This window comes from Chiloscyllium plagiosum, chromosome 15 (genome assembly GCF_004010195.1).
Source record: "Chiloscyllium plagiosum isolate BGI_BamShark_2017 chromosome 15, ASM401019v2, whole genome shotgun sequence".
In the NCBI taxonomy this organism is placed as follows: Eukaryota; Metazoa; Chordata; class Chondrichthyes; order Orectolobiformes; family Hemiscylliidae; genus Chiloscyllium; species Chiloscyllium plagiosum.
In genome coordinates this window covers 39,662,571-39,683,267 of record NC_057724.1, presented here as the reverse complement: position 1 = coordinate 39,683,267, position 20,697 = coordinate 39,662,571, and the positions used below count along the sequence as shown (strand labels likewise).

General features: G+C 41.9%; 1 protein-coding gene across 1 annotated transcript in view; it reads right to left on the bottom strand.

Moving 5' to 3' along the window:
* tex11 (testis expressed 11) overlaps positions 1–20,697 on the bottom strand; it is a 228,271-nt gene that overhangs the window by 92,648 nt on the left and 114,926 nt on the right. Inside the window, exons 16-18 of the mRNA XM_043705303.1 lie at positions 16,676–16,761; positions 6,193–6,246; positions 2,198–2,238 (exon numbers count right to left, since the gene is read on the bottom strand). Of these exons, the coding sequence (XP_043561238.1) occupies positions 2,198–2,238; positions 6,193–6,246; positions 16,676–16,761 (181 nt within the window). The remainder of the gene's footprint in view (positions 1–2,197; positions 2,239–6,192; positions 6,247–16,675; positions 16,762–20,697) is intronic.

Below are 20,697 nucleotides of genomic sequence, written 5' to 3'. Positions count from 1 at the left end.
TGGACAGATGCAGTTTAATGTGGATAACTGTGTGGTTATCCACTTTGGTGGCAAGAACAGGAAGGCAGATTACTACCTAAATGGAGTCAAGTTAGGTAAAGGGGCAGTACAAAGAGATCTGGGTGTTCTTGTACACCAGTTAATGAAGGCAAGCATGCAGGTACAGCAGGTAGAGAAGAAAGCTAATAGCATGCTGGCCTTCATAACAAGAGGGATTGAGTACAGAAGCAAAGAGGTTCTTCTACAGCTGTACAAGGCCCTGGAGGGACCACACCTGGAATATTGTGTGCAGTTCTGGTCTATTGAGGGAGTGCAGCGTAGGTTCACGAGGTCAATTCCTGGGATGGTAGGACTATCTTATATTGAAAGACTGGAGCGACTGGGCTTGTATACCCTTGAGTTTAGAAGACTGAGAGGGGATCTGATTGAGACGTATAAGATTATTAAAGGATTGGACACTCTGGACGCAGGAAACATGTTTCCGCTGATGGATGAGTCCCAAACCAGAGGCCACAGCTTAAAAATAAGGGGTAGGCCATTTAGGACAGAGATGAGAAGAAACTTCTTCACCCAGAGAATGGTGGGTGTGTGGAATGCTCTGCCCCAGAAGGCAGTGGAGGCCCAGTCTCTGGATTCGTTTAAGAAAGAGTTGGATAGAGCTCTCAAGGATAGTGGAATCAAGGGTTGTGGAGATAAGGCAGGAACAGGATACTGACTGAGGATGATCTGCCATGATCATAATGAATGGTGGTGCAGGCTCGAAGGGCAGAATGGCCTACTCCTGCACCTATTGTCTATAAGTGTTTACAACATAGAAGATCAAGGGCTACAAATCGATTTAAGAATCATCACCTGATGACTCCTTCCCACGCCAAAAGCCATCCTGCCTTGGAACTATATTCCCATTCCTTCAACTCACTGGGACAAAATTCTGGAACTCCCTTCCCAGCAGCACCATGGGTTTATCTACTATTCATGGACTGTAGTGGTTCAAGAAAGTGCCTCATCACCACCTTCGCAAGGATATTTGAGAGTGGGAAATAAATGTTGACTCAGCCAATAACGTCCCCAACTTGTGAAAGAATAAATAAAATTGCCCATTCACACTAGGCTTGTCATTTACTACTGGTAAATTAGAGATGGGAAGTGATGATATTGAAAGTCTATGCTGATGCCCCATTTCAAACTGCCTCACCTGCTATGGTTCTCTGAAGTCTTTGTAGTGGTAATTAAATTTATTTGTGCCAATAATTTAGCAGAATTGTAATGAATTACTTCTTCACTCAAATAAGAGAGCCATTTTAAACTACTACTCTTTCCATGTACGTTCTGTCTGGTGCATTATTCCCTGTTTACTATGTTTGCCATTAGGTAAAAACAATGACTGCAGATGCTGGAAACTAGATTCTGGATTAGTGGTGCTAGAAAAGCACAGCAGTTCAGGCAGCATCCGAGGAGCAGGAAAATAGACGTTTCGGGCAAAAGTCTTTCATCAGGAATACAGGCAGAGAGCCTGAAGAGTGAAGAGATAAGTGAGAGGAGGCCCCCTCCTTTCACTTATCTTTCCACGCTTCAGGCTCTCTGCCTGTATTCCTGATGAAGGGCTTTTGCCCGAAACGCCGATTTTCCTGCTGTTTGCCATTACTCAACTCCTCCATTAATTCAACTCCAATGTGTTCATATATTATTTAATATAACTGGGAAAATTCTAGGAGACATGGCATTCACAGATATATATCTAATGCATCATAAAGAAAATAGCTTGCATTTTATATGTATTACACAACCTCAGGACAATCCAAATCATGCGACTTTTCAAGCACTGTCACTGTTATATGAAAGAAATGCAGCCACCAATTTCGAAGTAGCAATCATCTGTAACCAGCCAATTAAAAATGTTTTAGTGACGTTGGTTGCAAGATAAACATTGGCTAGAGGAATGGACAATCTTTTCCTATCATTTTTTAAAATAGTGCGATAGAAACTTTCACATTCATACCAAAGCAGTCAAGGCATTAATTTATTTCTCAATGAAACATATGATAAACCAGAGTATAAATGCACACCTGTTGAAAAGGAACAAAGTTTGAAATTATTCTATCCAATATTAACCACTTCAAGCAATATAACTAATATGATTAAAAAATTATGTTCTCAGTTGCAATATCCTCAGAATATCAGATCTTATTGGACTTACCAGCCTTTAAATATGATTTAAGAGAGTCCAGCCGCTCAAATCTGCCAATAGCAACAACATATTTATAGTTAGGTGTTGACAGTGGAAAACATTAGAAACTATAGGTTACTCCCAAAATAAGCAACACTTTAGTATACTTTAGAAATACGTGGTTCCAATCAGCAACATTCAATTTCGGAGAACAATAGGGCTACATCTGCACACCAAAACTTAAGTGACTTTCATGTGATTAATTTGCTTACATGTCAAGGAGCATTTTGATTTGCTCAATATTGAATAATAGTTCACAGTTTAAAAATATTTCCTATAAGTTTTGCTTTCAAATTCCAACTTAAGAAGCCTCAACTGTACTTCTTATTCACTTTCTATAATTATGAAAATTTTCTCAGGTTCTGAGATCTCGCTTCCCTTCATCCCGATTCATTGGCATCTCTCTCACTTTATTCCAATGATCTTAGTTGCCTACATCTATCATTACATTTTATTTGGAATGTTGGGGTCCTTCTCACCAGTGCTGCCAGATGTTGGGATCACAGCCCTTAAAATATTGCTAGCCCCAATGTTATTATCATCACGCTACAACCAAGGTCACCGTTTGAAAGGTTCTCTTGAAGGAATCAGTATTCCTGATAATATAGCATAACAGTTTGATCTTAGAAAACCTCTGTCTTAGCTTGAACAATGCTATGGGAGATAGCAATCTGTTAGTAAGCTGGAAATATATTATTCACAATGAAGCATATTTGACCAAACGGTTCTGATAAACATATTTAAGTTGCAGCAGCTTATTAAATGCTGTAGCACAGATACAGATCAAATACATAAACAATTAGTCGATTCCTGTGGCACTGTAGTAGATAATGATGCTGCTGAAGCAGTGCTATTTTGAAAACTGAAGTTAGCAGAGGAACAATTATAGGGAAACAGGAAGTGATTGAGCTCTCAGAGTCATAGAGATGTACAGTACAGAACGGTGACTCAGTGGTGAGCACTACTGCCTCACAGTGAAAGTAACTCAGGTTCAATTCCAGCCTCGGGTGACTGTCTGTTTGGAGTTTGCACATTCTCTCCATGTCTGCCTGGGTTTCCTCCGGGTACTCCGGTATCCTGCCACAATCTAAAGATGTGCAGATTAGGTGAATTGGTCATGCTAAATTGCCCATAGTGTTCAGAGATGTGTACGTTAGGTGCATTAGTCAGGGGTAAATGTCGGGGAATTGGCCTGGGTGGGTTACTCTATGAAGGCTCAGTGTGGGCCTGTTGGGCCGAATGGCCTGTTTCCAAACTGTAGGGATTCTATAATTCTATGAACAGACCCTTTGGTTCAACTTATCCATGCCGACCAGATATCCTAAATTAATCAAGTCCCATTTTTTAGCACTTGGCCCACATCACTCTAAATCCTTCCTATTCATATACCCTTCCCCGATAAAGGAAACATAAGCAATGACAAGAGGGACCAACAACAAGGGCTACCTGAAAGCAAAACAACTATAACCGGTGTAGTGAAGAAAGGAAACAAAACTGGGGTTGTTTGAAATAAAAGAAATTCTGGAGGTTACATGTGAGGTCAAAATCAGTACATTAGGAATAATATTTTCTGATAAGCAGAATTTTAGGTAATTTTTTTTCAAATAAGGAACAAAAATAAATTCAAAGATAAAGGACAGAATATGGAAAAAGTTTTAAAAATATTTTAAACAGCAAGCATTATTGGAAAGACTGCAAGGGAATCTTGCTTTTAAAACAATCAAAGCAGCTGAAATTATTTAAAACAAATCTGTAGAGAGAAGCATCCCAAAATCTGGTTCAGTATGCTACAGGTATTTGACAGTTTGAGTGATTTTATTAATAAAACAAGATAGGTCAGTTGAAAGCAGTGGGGGCTTGAAGTAACAGAAAATTGCTGATGTCACATCTGACAGTTGAGAGTCTGATAAAGAGGTAATGTGCAATATTGAGATTATTTGTCTGCTTCTTACAAAGTTGACCTTGTAAATAATTGGCAAGAATTTCAGCCATGACTCAGTTGATAGTAACTCTCTTCTCAGTCATACATGCAGAATTCCAGTTCCACTCCAGGGCTTGAGAGCAAAATCCAAGGTTGTCACTCCATCTGGAGCTAAAAGAGTGCTGCACTGTCAAAGGTGTCACCTCAGGAGATATGATGATTTAATGGCATTATGACGTGATTTAAATCTACTGGCTCAGCTGGTTGCTAAAAACGCAGTGGAATTATTTTTAAGAGAAGAGGGGAATTAACCAGTATCCCATCCATGTATCACTCAATTAACATTACAAAAAGAAAAAAATATTAATCTGGTCACTATCCCATCACCGTTTGTGAGAGTTTATTCTGTATACCATGGATTATTACATTTCCTATACTCTAGCACTAAGTCATTCAAACGGTGCTTCATTGCCTACAAAGCACTTAGCTGTTTATGAAAAGTTCGACAAGGCCCAGAAACATTGGCACAATGCCAGAACACATTAGAAGGTTGGATGTCTGACTCAAGGCTCAGGCTTTGGGTCAGCCATGTATTATTTTGAGTTGATAGTCATCCATTATTATTAGTAAAAACTTCAATAGTGAGATCAACAATTCAGATTTATCAATCTTGCTTAGCACTTATCAATGCACGAATCACTGGGAACCACTACAGAAACATGTAGTATCTTTACTTTCCAAAAGTGCATAGTTTCTCAAAAGCTAAGAATATTGAATCCTTTGCAACAGTGCCTTCAAGTGAATCAGCATCAGTGGGAAGTGCAAAGAAAATGCTCTGATTATGATTACTGCAAATGCAGTCTATAAACAAATTTCAAGAAACAGCAGCTAAAATCAAGAAACATTTGGATTTTGCAGGTAAGCAAATGGCCCTTAATGTTCATTACACTTGTTCCGCACAGACGTTTTTTGCTTTCTAAACGGCAACTTATGTTGATATAGTAAATGACTTTGATGTAATAGATGCCATCTCCACAGTAGTACTTATATGAACAGAGTGCTTAGTTTTATTTTCTCCAGTTCTTTGGAGATGGTTAGTGAGAGCCACATTGGGGCATAAAAATTCAGAACACCATATGTTAGAGTCACGTCTCATTACATCCAGGGGATGTGCTGGAAATGCATCTACTGCAGTTGCAGCTGCCAAGCCTTGCATGGTGGAGGCCTCCAAGCGCTCTATTTCTTCCTCACCCGCGAATCCTATCAGTACCCCTCTACCGACACACTCTTTTGATTGGTGGAACTGCTCCTCACACTCAACAACTTCTCCTTCAAATCCTCCCATTTTCTTCAAGCCGAAGGGGTAGCCATGGGCACTCGCAAGGGCACCAGCTATGCTTCCCTCTTTGTAGGATACATGGAACAGTCCATCTTCTGCAGTTACATTGGCACCATACCTACCTTTTCCTCTGCTACATTGATGTCTGTTTCGGCACCACCTTGCACTCTTGCGAGGAGGTTGAACAGTTCATCAACTTCACTGACACCTTCCAACCTGACCTCAACATCTCAGACACACCCCTCCACTTCTGGACCTCTCCATCTCCATCTCTGGCGACCGACTCAACACAGACATCTATTTCAAAGCTACCGACTCCGACAGTAACCTGGACTACATCTCCTCCCACCCCCCACTCCTGTAAAAATGCGATCGCTTGCTCCCAAATTCATGTGACTCTGCTGTATCTGCTCCGAGGAGGAGCAAATCTATTCTAGGACATCCCAGATGGCCTCTTATTTCTAGCACCGCAATTTCCCCTCCCACATGCTCAGTAATGCCCTCCAGTGCACTTCCTCCACTTCACTAATTTCCTCATCTCCCCTCCCCCCTACCTTTTGTGCTACGGCAAAATCAAGATCTATGTTAATCTTCAATAAGAAACCCTGCAAAAAGCATTTCTTCCCAGCACAACAGACCTGTAACTAGGATGAAATGATACGAATAAAACTGAATTACTACCAGTTATTGGTGCTGTGAAGTTACCTGGTTTGTTGATCATCTGTGCCTGTAATCGACGGAACAAGGCGAATTAAACATCTGTTTAAACATAAAAAGAAATCATGTGAGAATTTTTGAAATACATAAGAATTTCTGTAAAACTCTGAAGTAAATGTACAACTGGGGAAATGGCAGTACAGTGGTAATTCACTAGACTAGAACCAAAGGCTCCTGGATTCTGGGGATGTGAATCTGAATCCCACCATGGCAGATGGTGAGATCTGACTTTAATAAATAGCTAGCCAAATGGCAACCATAACAACCACAGCTAATTGTTATAAAAACCCATCTGGTTCACTAATGTCCTTGGGGAATGGAAACCTGCCATCTTTACCTGGTCAGCCCAAACAGCGACTCCAGATTCTCAGCAATATAGCTGACTGTTGTGGTTCTGTTCGCCGAGCTGAGAATTTGTGTTGCAGACATTTCGTCCCCTGTCTAGGTGACATCCTCAGTACTTGGGAGCCTCCTGTGAAGCGCTTCTGTGATGTTTCCTCCGGCATTTATAGTGATTTGTATCTGCCGCTTCCGGTTGTCAGTTCCAGCTGTCCGCTGCAATGGCCGGTATATTGGGTCCAGGTCGATGTGCTTGTTGATTGAACAGAACCACAACAACGAGCACCCGAGCTACAAATCTTCTCCCAAACTTTGAATATAGCTGACTCTTAGCTGCCTTAAGGGATGGGCAATAAATACTTGCACAGTCAATGGTGCCATCAACCCATAAACATATATATAAAATCCTTCACATTTTTAAAAGTCTGTCATTCCTTTAAGCATAACATTCAAAAATTTTAATACAAGTAGACAATTCTTTATCCGAAATCCCAAAATCCAAAAAGCTCCAAAGTCCAAAAGTTATTTTGTGAAGGTTTTTTCTTATTAACAAGGTTGTTTAGCATGCAAACAGTTAACCCAAATCAACACCACTTGATGCGTGTCACTCAGATGCAATGTGGGGTGCGTGGCCTAGCACCGGCAGGCCTTGATTCTGTTTCAAGGCCCTGTTTTACTTCGTGAGTATGCTCCTCCAGTAAGATTTTTAAAAATTTCACCATCAAACTGTCACTTATTCTGAAATTTGAAAAATTCTGAATTCTGAAAACCAGATGGTCCCGAGCATTTCAGATAATGCACCTGCATTAGGATCACTGAAGTATTATGGAAGTCATTTCCTGTTGTTCTGGTAAAAATATGTTTCTAAAAAAGCCGAATTTTGTTGACACCTTTTTCGCAGAGCACTTTGGCATCTGTTTTTGAATTGAACACTATATTGCAAACAGGATCATGTTACAAGTGAGCTCCCTGCCTATTTCCTATCTATTAGAATTAAAGTTTGTAAAAATATGATAAATTTTCTAAGCCTATGATAAACATTTTATAAATAACCTAATATGTAAAGGTTAGATCGCTACAGTCCGATGGGCCAGAGAGCTGTTCTCTATCAGGAGATGATAACTGGTGGTGGTCTAACTGAAGGTCACCAAGTTGAAGGGAGAAGTTGAGAAGGAGAATCATCTATGGTAATCTCAGTCGGTGTAGGAACTGACACACAAAGTTGGCATTTATCTGCTTCGTAAACCAGCCATCCAGGCAACTGACTTAATTGGCCATATGTATATATACATCATATATTGACCTATGGTACATAAGAATGTGGTCTTGTTACAATTATATAGGTCTTTGGAGACACCACACTTGGAGACCCATGTGCAGTTTAGGTCTCCATTCCAAAGAAAATACATACTTGACTTGGAGGCAACTTAACCAAGTTGGTTACTGGAACATGAGGACTTGTGGTATGATAACAGAATGAGTAAATTAGACTCATTTTGTGGAGTTTAAACTAACAATGTAAGAATTTGAATGGCCTTATAAGGGTGGACATTTAGAAGCTGTTTCACTTGGCAGGACAATCTGGGGGGAGGGGGAAAGGGAACAAGTTTGGGAAGGTGTTCTAGGTCAAGTCACAGAGCTGTGGGAGTCATGCTTGGTGAACGCAATTTGGTCCAACAGGGTTTAGTTGAGCTGCAGCAAAGGGGAGGATTTGGTGGGTGTTGCATTAATTCTAGCAGTTGGGGTGTCAGGTCAAATGAGGTCAGGCTCTCTTTAAAGGAGGTAGGGATGGTGGCAGCTGTAGTTAGCTCAGGTCATGCTGGAAGTTTGGTGTTCTATTCAGCAGGTTTAGAGCTAAGGGAACAACAACATTGTTACTGTCTCTCAGTTCTGGCAGAGTTGTATCAGAATTGGAGGCTCAGTTTGGGAGTGGCTTGAGTCAGATATTGAGAGGGTAAGAATGGTGTCAGGTGCTGGGGAAGGCATATTTCAGGTAATGCCAGTGGTGAATGGAGGAATTCAGTTTAATGGTTAATCAAAGAGTCAGTCTTTAATCCTCTAACATTTCTCGGGTAACTATTAATCTTAAATAAGTTGGGGAATTGTCTATCAGGACTTTCTATTTCTGGGAGAATTCCCATTGAGTCAGCTACATTGAGATTCCACATGGTCCCGATCCATGCCAGTTGATGTTTCACCTGACTATCCGACAATCGTAATAGCTGGACTAATAACTGAACATTCGTATTTCTGTCCAAACAGACTGAAATCTTTGGAAGAAGAGATTTCTCCGTATCTCAGTCCTGAACAGCCAATACCTTATACTAAGATGAGGAGGAATTTCTTCAGCTATAAAGTGGTGAATCTATGTAACTTCTTGCCACAGAAAGCTGTGGAGGCACGTCACTGAGTCACTTTAAGACAGAAATAGATAAAATCATAATTAATAAGGGGATCAAGGGTTATGGGCAGGAGAATGGGGCAGAGATCGAATGGCAGAACAAGCTGGATGGGCCCAATGGCCTAATTCTGCTCCTCTTTATTATGGTCTTATAAAATTCCAATAAGCCTTTTTACTTATATTCCAATCCCTTTCTTCACAAAATTGACATAACAATTGACTTTCTACGAGCTTGTTGGATCTGCATTTAACTTTGACTCACATAAAAGAGTACCCCAATTCCCACTGAATGCAAACAGGTTTTCTGGCACTCAAAAATATTTTTGAGTAAAGTGAATAATTTCATGTTTTGCCACAACTCAGTCCATCGAGGATATCCTTGCCCTATCTCCCAAACAGTCTATTTGCCTCTGCAGCCATTTTATGCCCTCAAAGCAAAGTCTTTCCACTTAAATCCTGTGGTGTTGCAAATTTCAATGCATTATATTTAGTCCCTTTACACAAGGCATTGATGTAAGTCATATAATCTGTATGCAGCTGAGTTTTAAGTATAGATCCTTGTAGTGCCCTGATAGTTATTGTCTGTCAACCAAAAAATATGTATTTATTTCTACTGTTCACTGTGTTGCTGTAAGTGAGACTCCTTTAAAATCTTTCTTAAGATTCCAAATGCATTGACAGAATTTTCCAGGCTCGCCTGCAGCATTTAGAAGGAAGTGCAAAGGAACCTAACTAAGCAGCAGGCAAAAAAACAGTTTCCTCATGGTGGCTTACAGTTTTCACATTAAAATCTTAGAATTTTTCAGGTGAGTAGGATTTCCAGAGCTTGATGATCAAGAATCTCTTTTGCATTCAATCACATGCCACAAACACTCATTAACACTCCCAGTGTGCTGGAATTACATTCATGGATATATTACTGCTAGGCAAAAATAGGAAATACTTGCTCACAAACCCAATTCACGTATGAACTAACCTATTGTTAAAGACATCAGCTGAGAGTGCTCTGAACAGAGGCCAAAGCAGTCCTTGAATGCTTCTACAGTAAAAAAGAGTTGCTGATGAGAAAATGGAGCCTACCTCAGAGACCTTCAAAGCAGGACTGGGTAGTGATCAACTTGTAATGGTACCACTCACATATTACTGGAGCATATTGGTAATAGCTGACAAAATTCAAATAGCTAAAATATTGGAGTCTGAAAAATCAAGCCTGCAACAGCCAACATTTTTACTGGGCACAGACCCATAATATAGTAAGGTTTTGGATAACTTGTCACAGCGTAAAACGGAGAGCTATTCGGCCCACCAAGTCCACTCTGTCATTCAATGAAATCATGGCAGGCCACTCTCCTGCCTACTCTCCATAATCCTGATTCCCCTAATGGTTACAAATCTATCTATTTGAGCCTTAATGGGCCAACCTTGATAGTACTCTGTGATAATGAATTCCACTGATTCACTAACCTCGGAGAGAAGAAATACTTCCTCGTCTGTCCTAGACAGGCACCTCTTCTTGAGACTGTGTTCTCTGGTCCTGGATTCCCTTGCTAGCTTTTGGGGAACCATTGCACTAACTGTGTGTGCTCATACGAAACTTCTGACCAAAAACAACATAGAACAATACAGCTCAGTACAGGTCCATCAGCCTTAATGCTGTGCCAACGTTTTATCCTTCTCTAAGATCAAGCTAACAGACATACCCTAAACTTTGCTATCATCCATGTGACGATCCAAGGGTGGTTTAAATGGCCCTCGTGTATCTGAGTTTACTACCACCCCTGACAGTGCTTTCCATTCTCTGTGTAAAGAACCAACCTCTGACATCTTCCCTAAACCTTCCTCCAATCATCTTAAAATTACGCCCCCTCATGGTAACTATTCCAGCTATGGAAAAGTGTCTCTGGCTATCCACTCTATCTATGCCTCTCATCATCTTGCACACTTCTATCAAGTCACCTCTCATCCCTCTTCACTCCAATGAGAAAACCCCTAGCTCCCTCAGCCTTTCTTCATATGTCCTCCAGGCAGTATCCTGGTAAATCTCCTCTGCACCGTCTCCAAAGCTTCCACATCTTTCCCATAATGAGGCGACCAGAACTGAATACAATATTCCAAGTGTGGTCTAACCTGGACTTTATAGAGCTGCAGCGTAACCTCACAGCTCTTAAGCTCAATCCCCCGCTAATAAAAGCCAACACACCATACAACTTCTTAACAACCCTATCAACTTGGGTGGCAAATTTGAGGAATCTATAGATGTGGACCCCAAGATCCCTCTGTTCCTCCACACTGCCAAGAATCTTGACTTTGACCCTGTAATCTGCATTCAAATTCGACCTTCCAAAATGAATCACTTCACACTTCTCCAGGTTGAACTTCATTTGCCTCTTCTTGGCCCAGCTCTGCATCCTGTCAATGTCCGATTGCAACCTACAACAGCCCTCGACACTATCCACAAACTCCATTAATCTTCATGTCATCGGTAAACTTACTAACCCACCCTTACACTCCCTCGTCAAAGTAATTTATTTAAAAAATCACAAGCACCAGAGGTCCCAGAACAGATCCCTGTGGAACCCACTGGTCACCCAAGCTGAATACTTACAATCTACTACCAGCTTGTGTCTTCTATGGGCCAGCTAATTCTGTATCCAGACAGCCAAATTTCCCTGTATCCCATGCCTCCTGATTTTCTGACTGAGTCTACCATGGAGAACCTTATCAAACGTCTTGCTAAAATCCACGTACACCACATCTACTGCTCTACCATCCTCAGTGTGTTTTGTCACATCTTCAAAGAATTCAAAGAATTCATCTTCAATAAGAATTCATGCTGACTATCTCTAACCAAATAATCATAAATCCTGTCTCTCTGAATCCTCTCCAATACTTTGCCCACCATTGATGCAAGATTGATTGGTCTGTAATTCCTAGAGTTATCCCTGTTCCCTTTCTTGAACAAGTGAATAACATTTGCTACCCTCTAGTCATCCAGTACTATTCCAATGGACAGTGAGGACGCAGAGATCATCGCCAAGGGTGCAGCAATCTCTTCCCTCGCTTCCTGTAGAAATCTTGGGTATATCCCATCTGGTCAAGGGGACTTATCTATTCTGAAGTTTTTCAAAATTTCCAGCACATCCTCCTTCTTAACATCAACCTGCTCGAGTGTATCAGCCTGCTTCATGCTGGCCGCACAAATGACAAGGTCCCTCTCAGTAGTGAATGCTGAAGCAAAGTATTCATAAAGGCCCTCCCCTACCCTCTCCAACCCCAGGTACAAGTTCTTCCACTATCCCTGATCTGCCCTACCCTGACTCTAGCCATCCTCTTGTTCCTCATTTAAGTGTAGAACGCCTTGTGATTTTCCTTAATCCTACCTGCCGAGGCTTTATCATGCCCCCTTCAAGCTCTTCTCATCCATTCTTCAGTTTTTTCCTGGGAACCTTGTAACCCTCTAGAGCTCTGTCTGACCCTTGCTTCCTCAACCTTAAGTAAGCTCCTTCTTCCTCATCTCGTTATCCAATGTTCCTTCACCCTTCCATCCCTTACTTGCCTCAGTGGGACAAACCTATCCAACACTGGCAGCAAGTGTTCCCTAAATAATCTCCACATTTCTGTCATGCATTTTCATGAGAATATCTGCTTCCAATTTAAGTTCCACAATTCCTGCCTAAAGCACTGTAACTCCCCCTCCCCCAATTAAATATTTCCCCACATCGTCTGCTCCTATTCCTCTCCATGCCGAGAGTAAAGGTCAGGGAGTTGTGATCACTATCACTGAAATGCTATCCAACCAAGAGATCTAGATTAGCATAGCTTTTTATTTGTCATTTCTACTACATACAACTGATACTGCAAAAGCGAAACAGCGTTCCTCCAGAACCGAGGGTGCTACATGGACAGCGCAAACTACACACTACAAACAAGTACAGCATAAAGTGCATAAGTAGTGCGAAATACACACATTACAATAATAGACATTTTACGAGCAGCAATTCAAAGTTGTGCAAAGAATTTCAGATCGAAGGAGTCCGATCATATTGTGTTAAGGAGCTTGACGGCATGGGGGAACAAACTGTTGCATGGTCTGGCCACGAAAGACCAAATGCTCCTGTATCTTATGCCAGATGTCTGGAGGGAGAAAAGTTTGAGTGAGGGTGTGTAGGGTGTTCCACAATGCTCTTAGCCTTTCAGATGCAGCATGTGGTGTAAATGTCTGTGATGGAGGGAAGCGAGACCCTGATGATCTTCTCAACTGTCCTCACTAACCGTTGTAGGGACTTAAGATCCAAGATGGTGCAATTCACGATCTATGCAGTGATGCAGCAGCTCAGGCTACACTCAGTGAACCCTTTATAGAATATGGTGAGGATGGGGGGGGGGTGGTGGTGGGCTTTCCTCAGTCTGCACAGAAAGTAGAGATGCTGGTGGGCTTTATTGGCTAGGGTGCTGGTGTTGAGGGTCCAGGTGAGATTCTCTGCCAGGTGTACGCAAAGAAATATGGTGCTCATCACCATCTCCACAGGGGAGCCATCAATGTTCAGTGGAGAGTGGTCACTCAGTGCCCTCCTGAAGTCAACAACCATCTCTTTCGTCCTGTTCATGTTCAGAGACAGTTTGCTGGCTCTACACCAGGCCGTTAGCTGCTGCACCTCTTCTCTGTATGCTGACTGGTCACTCACGCTGATGAGACCCACTACATCGGTTAACTTAATGATATGATTCGACCTGTACATCACTGCACAGTCATGTGTCAGAAGAGTGAACAGCAATGGACTGAGCACACAGCCTTGTGGGGCGCCCATGCTCAGTGTGATGGTGTTAGAGATGTTGTTCCCAGTCTGGACTGACTGATGTCCCCAAGTCAGGAAGTCCAAGATCCAGTTACAAAGGGAGGAATTTATGGCCAGCAGACCCAGTTTTCCAATCAGGTGCTGAGGACCAATAATGTTAAATGTAGAAATGAACAGTAGTCTGATGTAGGTTTCCTTCTTCTCCAGGTGGGTGAGAGGCAGTTGGAGGATGGTGGAAATGGCATCATCTGTTGAGCGGTTTGGTTGATACGTGAACTGCAGAGTGTCTAGTGAGGGGTAGCAGGGTCTTAATATGCCTTATCACCAGACTCCTGAAGCAATTCATGATAATGGGTGTAAGCACAAAGTAAACAAGCATCTACGGCCAGAAGAACACAGCAAGCCAGGCACTATCAGGAAGAGGAGGAGTCAACATTTTGGGTATAACTCTTCTCAGAAATGGAGGTGGCGGTCAGGGGAGTTGCAGATGGGGGGTGGGGTGGAATAGTGAGGTAGTGGTAACTGTACACAGATAGTGGAAAGGACCAAATTAGTCGATGGGAGGAATGAGTCCTGTTGGCAGCTGAAGGGGTGGTCGGTAGAGTGGAAGAGAGGAGGCAGGACTAGAAACGAGTTGGGGGATGGGAAGGAAGGTTATTTGCAATCGGAGAATTCAATGTTGAGTCCTCCGGGCTGTAGGCTGCTCAGGCGGAAGATAAGGTGGCATTCCTCCAATGTGCAGTCTGATTCAGTGTGGCAATGAAGGAAGCTGAGATGGACATGTCGGAGAGGGAATGGTAAGGGGAATTAAAATGGACGGTGACTGGGATGTCATGCTGGCTCTTGCTAGCTTGCCTGAGATGCTCAGCAAAACGTCCCTTAGTTTACATTTGGTTTCACTGATGTTGAGAGCACCAGTGGGAGCATAACATGCAGGAAAATAGGTTGGAGGAGAGACAGGTGAACCTCTCTCTCACCTGGAAGGACTGTTTGGGGCCCTGGACAGAGGTGAGGGGGATGATATGCCAGCAGGGTTTGCATCTTTTACAAATACAGGGAAAAGTACTGGGAAGGCTGGGGGGAGGGGAGTTGAAGGGGAGAGTAGCACGAACCAAGGAGTGACAAAGGGAGCAGTCCTTGCAGAAGGCAGAGAGGAGAGGGGACGGGAAGATGGTCTCGGTGGTGGGGTCGAGATGGAGTTGGCAAAAGTGTTTGATGATGATATGTTGGATGCGGAGACCAGTGGGTGGAAGGTGAGGACAAGGGAGATCCTGCCTTTATTACGTTTCTTGTGAGAGTGGGGTTTCAATCAGTGCATCGGGAAATGGAGGTGATAAAGTGGAGGGGTATCTGGATGAGAGAGAAGGGGAAATGCAAGTTGTTTAAAATAGTGGACATCTGGGATGTTTAGGAGTGGAACGTCTTCTCATCAGAGCAGGTGTGATGCAACAGAGGAATTGGGAAAATAGAATGGAGGTTTTGCAGGATGTGGAGTGGGAGGAAGTCTAGTCCAGGTAGTTATGGGAGTCTGTGCGATTGTGGTAAATGTCATTCCGTTGACTGTCACCGACATAGAAACAGAGAGGTCAAGAACAGGGAGGGAAGTGTCCAAAATAGACCAAGTGAATTTGACAGGGTGGAAGTTGTTGGTGAAGTTGATGAACTGCTCCAGTTCAGCCTGGATGCACTCATCGATGTAACAGCAGAAGAGTTGGGGAACAGTGCCTGAGTATGTACTGAAGATGAACTGTTCAACGTAGCCAACAAATAAGTAGGCATAGATAGGGCCTAAGGGAGTGCCATGACCACCCTGTGGATTTGGAGGAAATGGGAAGAGTTGAAGGAAAAGTTATTGAAGTTGAGGACTATTTCAGCAAGGCGGAGGCGGGTACGGTTGGAGGGGGACTGGATGGGTCTGTTGGAGAGGAAGAAACTGAGGGCCTGCAGCCTGTCATTGGGGGAATGAAAGACAAGTACTCTTATTTGCTCTGAATGCCACTCATGAAGACTCCAACATCCCACCGTCCACTCTTCATGAAACTCAGAGACTGATCAGTTTAAGTTTTATATTATTTTGGATTCACTTATCATTTCTAATCCACTAGCATTTCTGTCATATTATCACTTAGAGTAGTGGTAGAGTATTACAGCACAGATACAGACCCTTCAGTCTAATCAGTCCATGCCGATCATAATCCCAAACTAAACTAGTCCCATTTGCCTGTGCTTGGCCCATATCCCCTCCAAACATATCTTATTTATGTACGTATCTAAATGTACTTAAGAAGTTGTAACGGTACCTTCATCAGCACTTCCTCTCGAAATTCATTTTACATATAAACCACTGTATCATTTCAAACATTTCTCCTCTCACCTTAAAATATGCTCCCTAGTCTTGAAATCCCCACTTCTTACAATTAGTAGCTAACAAAACTACTCTTTCTTTAGCTTAAGAAAACCTGGTTAAGTGGCTCATTTTTAAAACATAAATTTCTTTGGTCTAGGAGAAATGTATCAAACAGAGGAGATCATTTTTAATTCATGTTGTGACCTAATAAAGGTACAATTAAATAAAGAATGGAAGCCATTTATCCAAACTCACCTGGGAACAGATGAATTTGGGGAATGACATCTAGAACCATACCAAATTAGGAATGTCGCACTGGTAGCAACATCTGGATACAAATGAGGGCCGAAACATTTCAAGCAATTGGATTGATCGACTTGGCTGCAAATCGAATTTGCAGCCTTGGATATTCTTAAATCTGTTTACACTGTGCACTCTGCAAAGGTAGTCAAGTCACAAGTTGAGAAAAAAACTCCTTCAGACAGTGACTTGGACTCTAACAATGTAACCGTAAGTGTTGCAAAAGTTTTAGAATTATCAATGTAAGCCATAAGATGGTTTCCAGCATAATCAACAACTAGTCTATACCTGAGAGCTGTTAACAATTGACTGCAGTCTTGGGAGTATTCACATAAATACTCAAATGCCATTCTGGCAACATCTTCCTGGTCATTCTGAAAAAAAAGTGGACATGTAAGATTGCAAGGATTAGATCATCAATCATTTTTAAAATTTTGAAACATCACATTATACTTGCGGATATTTACAAAGAAACACCATTTCACTAAAAAGTCTTGATACGATCTATCCTTATTTTCAACTACCATGAATCTGGTAAAATCAGAACTCCAACGACAAATAATGCTAGTGGCTGTGAAGCTCACTGTAGCCCTCAATTTCTATAGTAGTGGATCCTAACATCACGAACATATCCTAGTTTGCCATCCACTACTGCATTTAGGCAGTCACTAAGACCCTGGACATCATGAAAAAGAGTTTCACTGATTTCTTTCCAAGTAGTCATTTTTTGCAATGAATTTCTTACATGCAGGGAGCTGATGAGACAGTACAAGTGACTCTTCACAAACATATCAATAGAAACAACTGTCAGAAATGCAAGAGGTTCCACTCACAAGTGCAGAAAGTGTGCAACCACTGATGATCAAATTCCTGCTAAGCTAGCAGCAATCATGATAGAATCATAGAATCCCAAGAGTGTGGGAACAGGCCATTGAGTCCACACCAACTCTCCAAAGAGCATCTCACCTAGACCTACCATCTAAACTATCCCTCTAACCTTGCATTTTCAATGGCTAATACATCTAGCTTTCACATTCATTGGACATTTTGGGAAATTTAGCATGACTAATCCACCACAATAGTTTCATCTTGTGTCAGTCAACAATCTGTCCGCCACCATAAAGAAGAGAACCATGATTGCTCAACAATAAAAGTTTCTCACTGCACATGTCATTCATGGATTCCGATAGCCACCTCACCACAAGTGAAGGTTCAAGTTTCCACAATGACACCCATGCAACAACTTCGAATGCTGCGCAACAGACCAATAATCTCTGTGAAATTCAATTGCTGTAAATGGTATGCTTGAATTAACAAGAGTGAATTTATTAACTATTGAGAGAAGAAATAGAATAGCCTTTAATATCACGTGCACTCAAATGAGTGCAGTGAAGTTTGCAATGTCGCTTCTTGGCGTCAGCTTAGATACAGGATACCTGGGTACAAATACTTTTAAGTGTTGTTACAGAATTGAAATGATTTTTAAAAATAGACTAGCATGGGATTACAGAGTTTAAAAAGTCCCAGAATGATAATAAAAAGGATCTTTAAAGTACTTAAGTTGTCGTCCTTTTCCACTGAGCCCGTGCCTGCTGAGCTTCAGAATATAAAGCCTCACTGCCTCCCAGCACTAGCCTCTGTTCCAGATTTGCCTCCAAGATTCATCCTCCCAGATGGCCCATGCTTGCTGCGCTCCCGCTACGGCTGCAACTTGCTTCTGGAACCAGGCCCGTGCTCGCTCTGCTCCAGCTGCAACTCGCTTCCTGCACTGGCCTGGTCTCCAACTCGTCGCCCATCCCAGGGGCGTTTTCCATTCCATCCAGATAGGGTAGTTTATGAAGTTAGAAGTTGGATGACAGGGAAAGAAAAACTGCAAAGAAGGAGAAAAAGAAAGAAAAAGGAAAAGTGACTGGCAAGCAGAGGAGCTCAGCTGGAGCATCTTACTTTGCCACCATCTTGTTGATGAATGCAACACATATAGGGAGCGCAAAAATGGGAAAGGGGTGCAAATAAAAAATCAATTGTTACATTATTCTCGAAAAAAAGATGCAAAGACAATTATTAGATGTAGGAACAAATTACTACAAATCCTGGAACATGTACCGAAAACAACAAATGTGGGAGATCACAGTGACTCAGACAGCATCAATGGAGAGAGAGCAAGCTAACGTTTCGAGTCATGATGACTCATCATCAGAAGTGAATTGAAGCGTGGAGGGGACAGCATTTATACTATAGTTTGGGGGGTGGGGTAAGAATAGAGTGCTGATTCAGAAAAAATGTTGATACCTCAGATTAAGTGATCCAAATGTGAGAATGGCAGAATGATGGTATGTCTCCTACCAGACTTGAAATGGCAGTCAGCCCCCACTGGGATGGACAGAGTGGAGAGAGGACATGATAACAAGCTAAAAGAAAGGGAAGAAATAGGAGCTGGTTAGATGGTATAAGTAGCATTGACTTTGATAGTTGAGCAGTCAATCTCAAGATCCTTGGTTTTGTAGGATGAATAAAAATTCCCTTGTCCTGATTCCTTTGAACGGGTTGGCAGCACTTGCAGGATTGTGCAAAAATCCCTATCATCTAAAATACTGGACAAAACCCTGGCCTTTTCTAATATCTAAAATATGGACAAAATCCAAAACACAGGCTGCAACAAATACACACAAAAGCAGAATGATTTCTGCCTGGGACTACAGTTCAACCTGGAATTCCAATTTACACCTCCATTCTAAGAAAGCAATCAACCAAACCTTACACTCTGAACCAGAACTATCTTTTACACATCGGGTTACACACCTGTATGGAGCCTCAGTGATACTGGATATTCAACTTCAATAAAAATACATTCACATATACTCTTAACTATCAGGAAGCCAGGAGAAAATGGCTGGAGATCAGAGTCAAAATGATGAAGAGCTTATGCTCAAAACATCGATTCTACTGCTCCTCAAATGCTGCCTGATGAGCTGTGCTTTTCCAGCAACACACTTATTAGGGAGCCAGTTGACTTCAGAAGGAAACACCAGAAATACAATGGACAACACAGATTTGAGGGGAGGTAACTAGGCACTCAGTTCTGTATAACGCCCAGCCTGGAAGGAGAGCTTTTTTTCAACAAGGTCCTGCAGAAACAGCCTCCCCATAAGCTTTCAGCCCCAATAAGCAGCTTCAGAACCAAGAACAACAGAGGTCAAATAACGAAGCTGAATCGAAAAACCAAACCAAGGGCATCATCGCAACAAAGGTCATCCAAGAGGGGGGAAAGCCAACCAAGCGCTATCCAAACAAGAGCATACAGACACGGGCCTGTTCTGAACCAAAAGAACCAATGGCAAGAACATCAAAAGCCAGCTGTACGTTATAACTGTGCTTTTCCTCAGTGGCGAACCGGAACTCCTGAGACCCCAAAGTTTCCTAACTAACGAGCAGGGAGAGGAAGGTGATTGGTGACAGTACAGGGAACCACAAGTGTAGGAAGCCTGACTGAAGTTTGTGACTAAAATCGCTGGTTAACTTTTAATAGTGCTTAACCTGCGTCAAATTTAATAGTGTATTAATTACTGTCCTCTGTATAATTGATTGTGTCAACTGTATTATACTTATCTTTTGTATTTATTAAACAGATTCTTTCACCCTGTCTATTGCCACATTCCTAATTAAGTTCAGCGTCAGAACCAGGGATATAGGGGTGATTTGAACCAACTAAAAATCAGCACATTACTGATTGAAAACGAGAACCCAATACATTTAGGAGTGAGAAATATTCTCCTTTTGATTTACCTGTCCTACGGGTGCTTAAAATGGCTGTTCTCAAACCTGCAGCTTTCACAGAACTCTAGTGTATACATTAGGATTTCTAGCCTATCATACACATTTCTCTTTTCCTATTTCTGGTGGTTTTCTGCTAAGAGGAGGAGCATGTCAGCCTTACTGTCTCTTTTTGTTAAGCGTCTCTCTGTTAAACATTTTCCTTCTAATTTTCAAGTGAGACATTACCTCTTCACACAGGACTTCGCCAAACAATCGCTGAACAATCGCCAAACAATCTGCCCTTCTTTTTAAAAAAAACTGAAATTAGAAATAAGAAATGTTTGAAAACTTTAGGGTTCTGATTTGATGTTGTAATAGTAGGAAGAAACAAATCATTTTCAGGATGGCAGACTTTTACTCAAGGGGACTGAAAGGATCAGGCCAGGTCTATTGATGTTCACAATTTATTTGAACAATTTGGCTGTGGGAATCAGTCTAGTATTCCTAAATTTGCTGATGGCACCAAATCGGGTGGAAATGCAACTTTTAATGAGGAT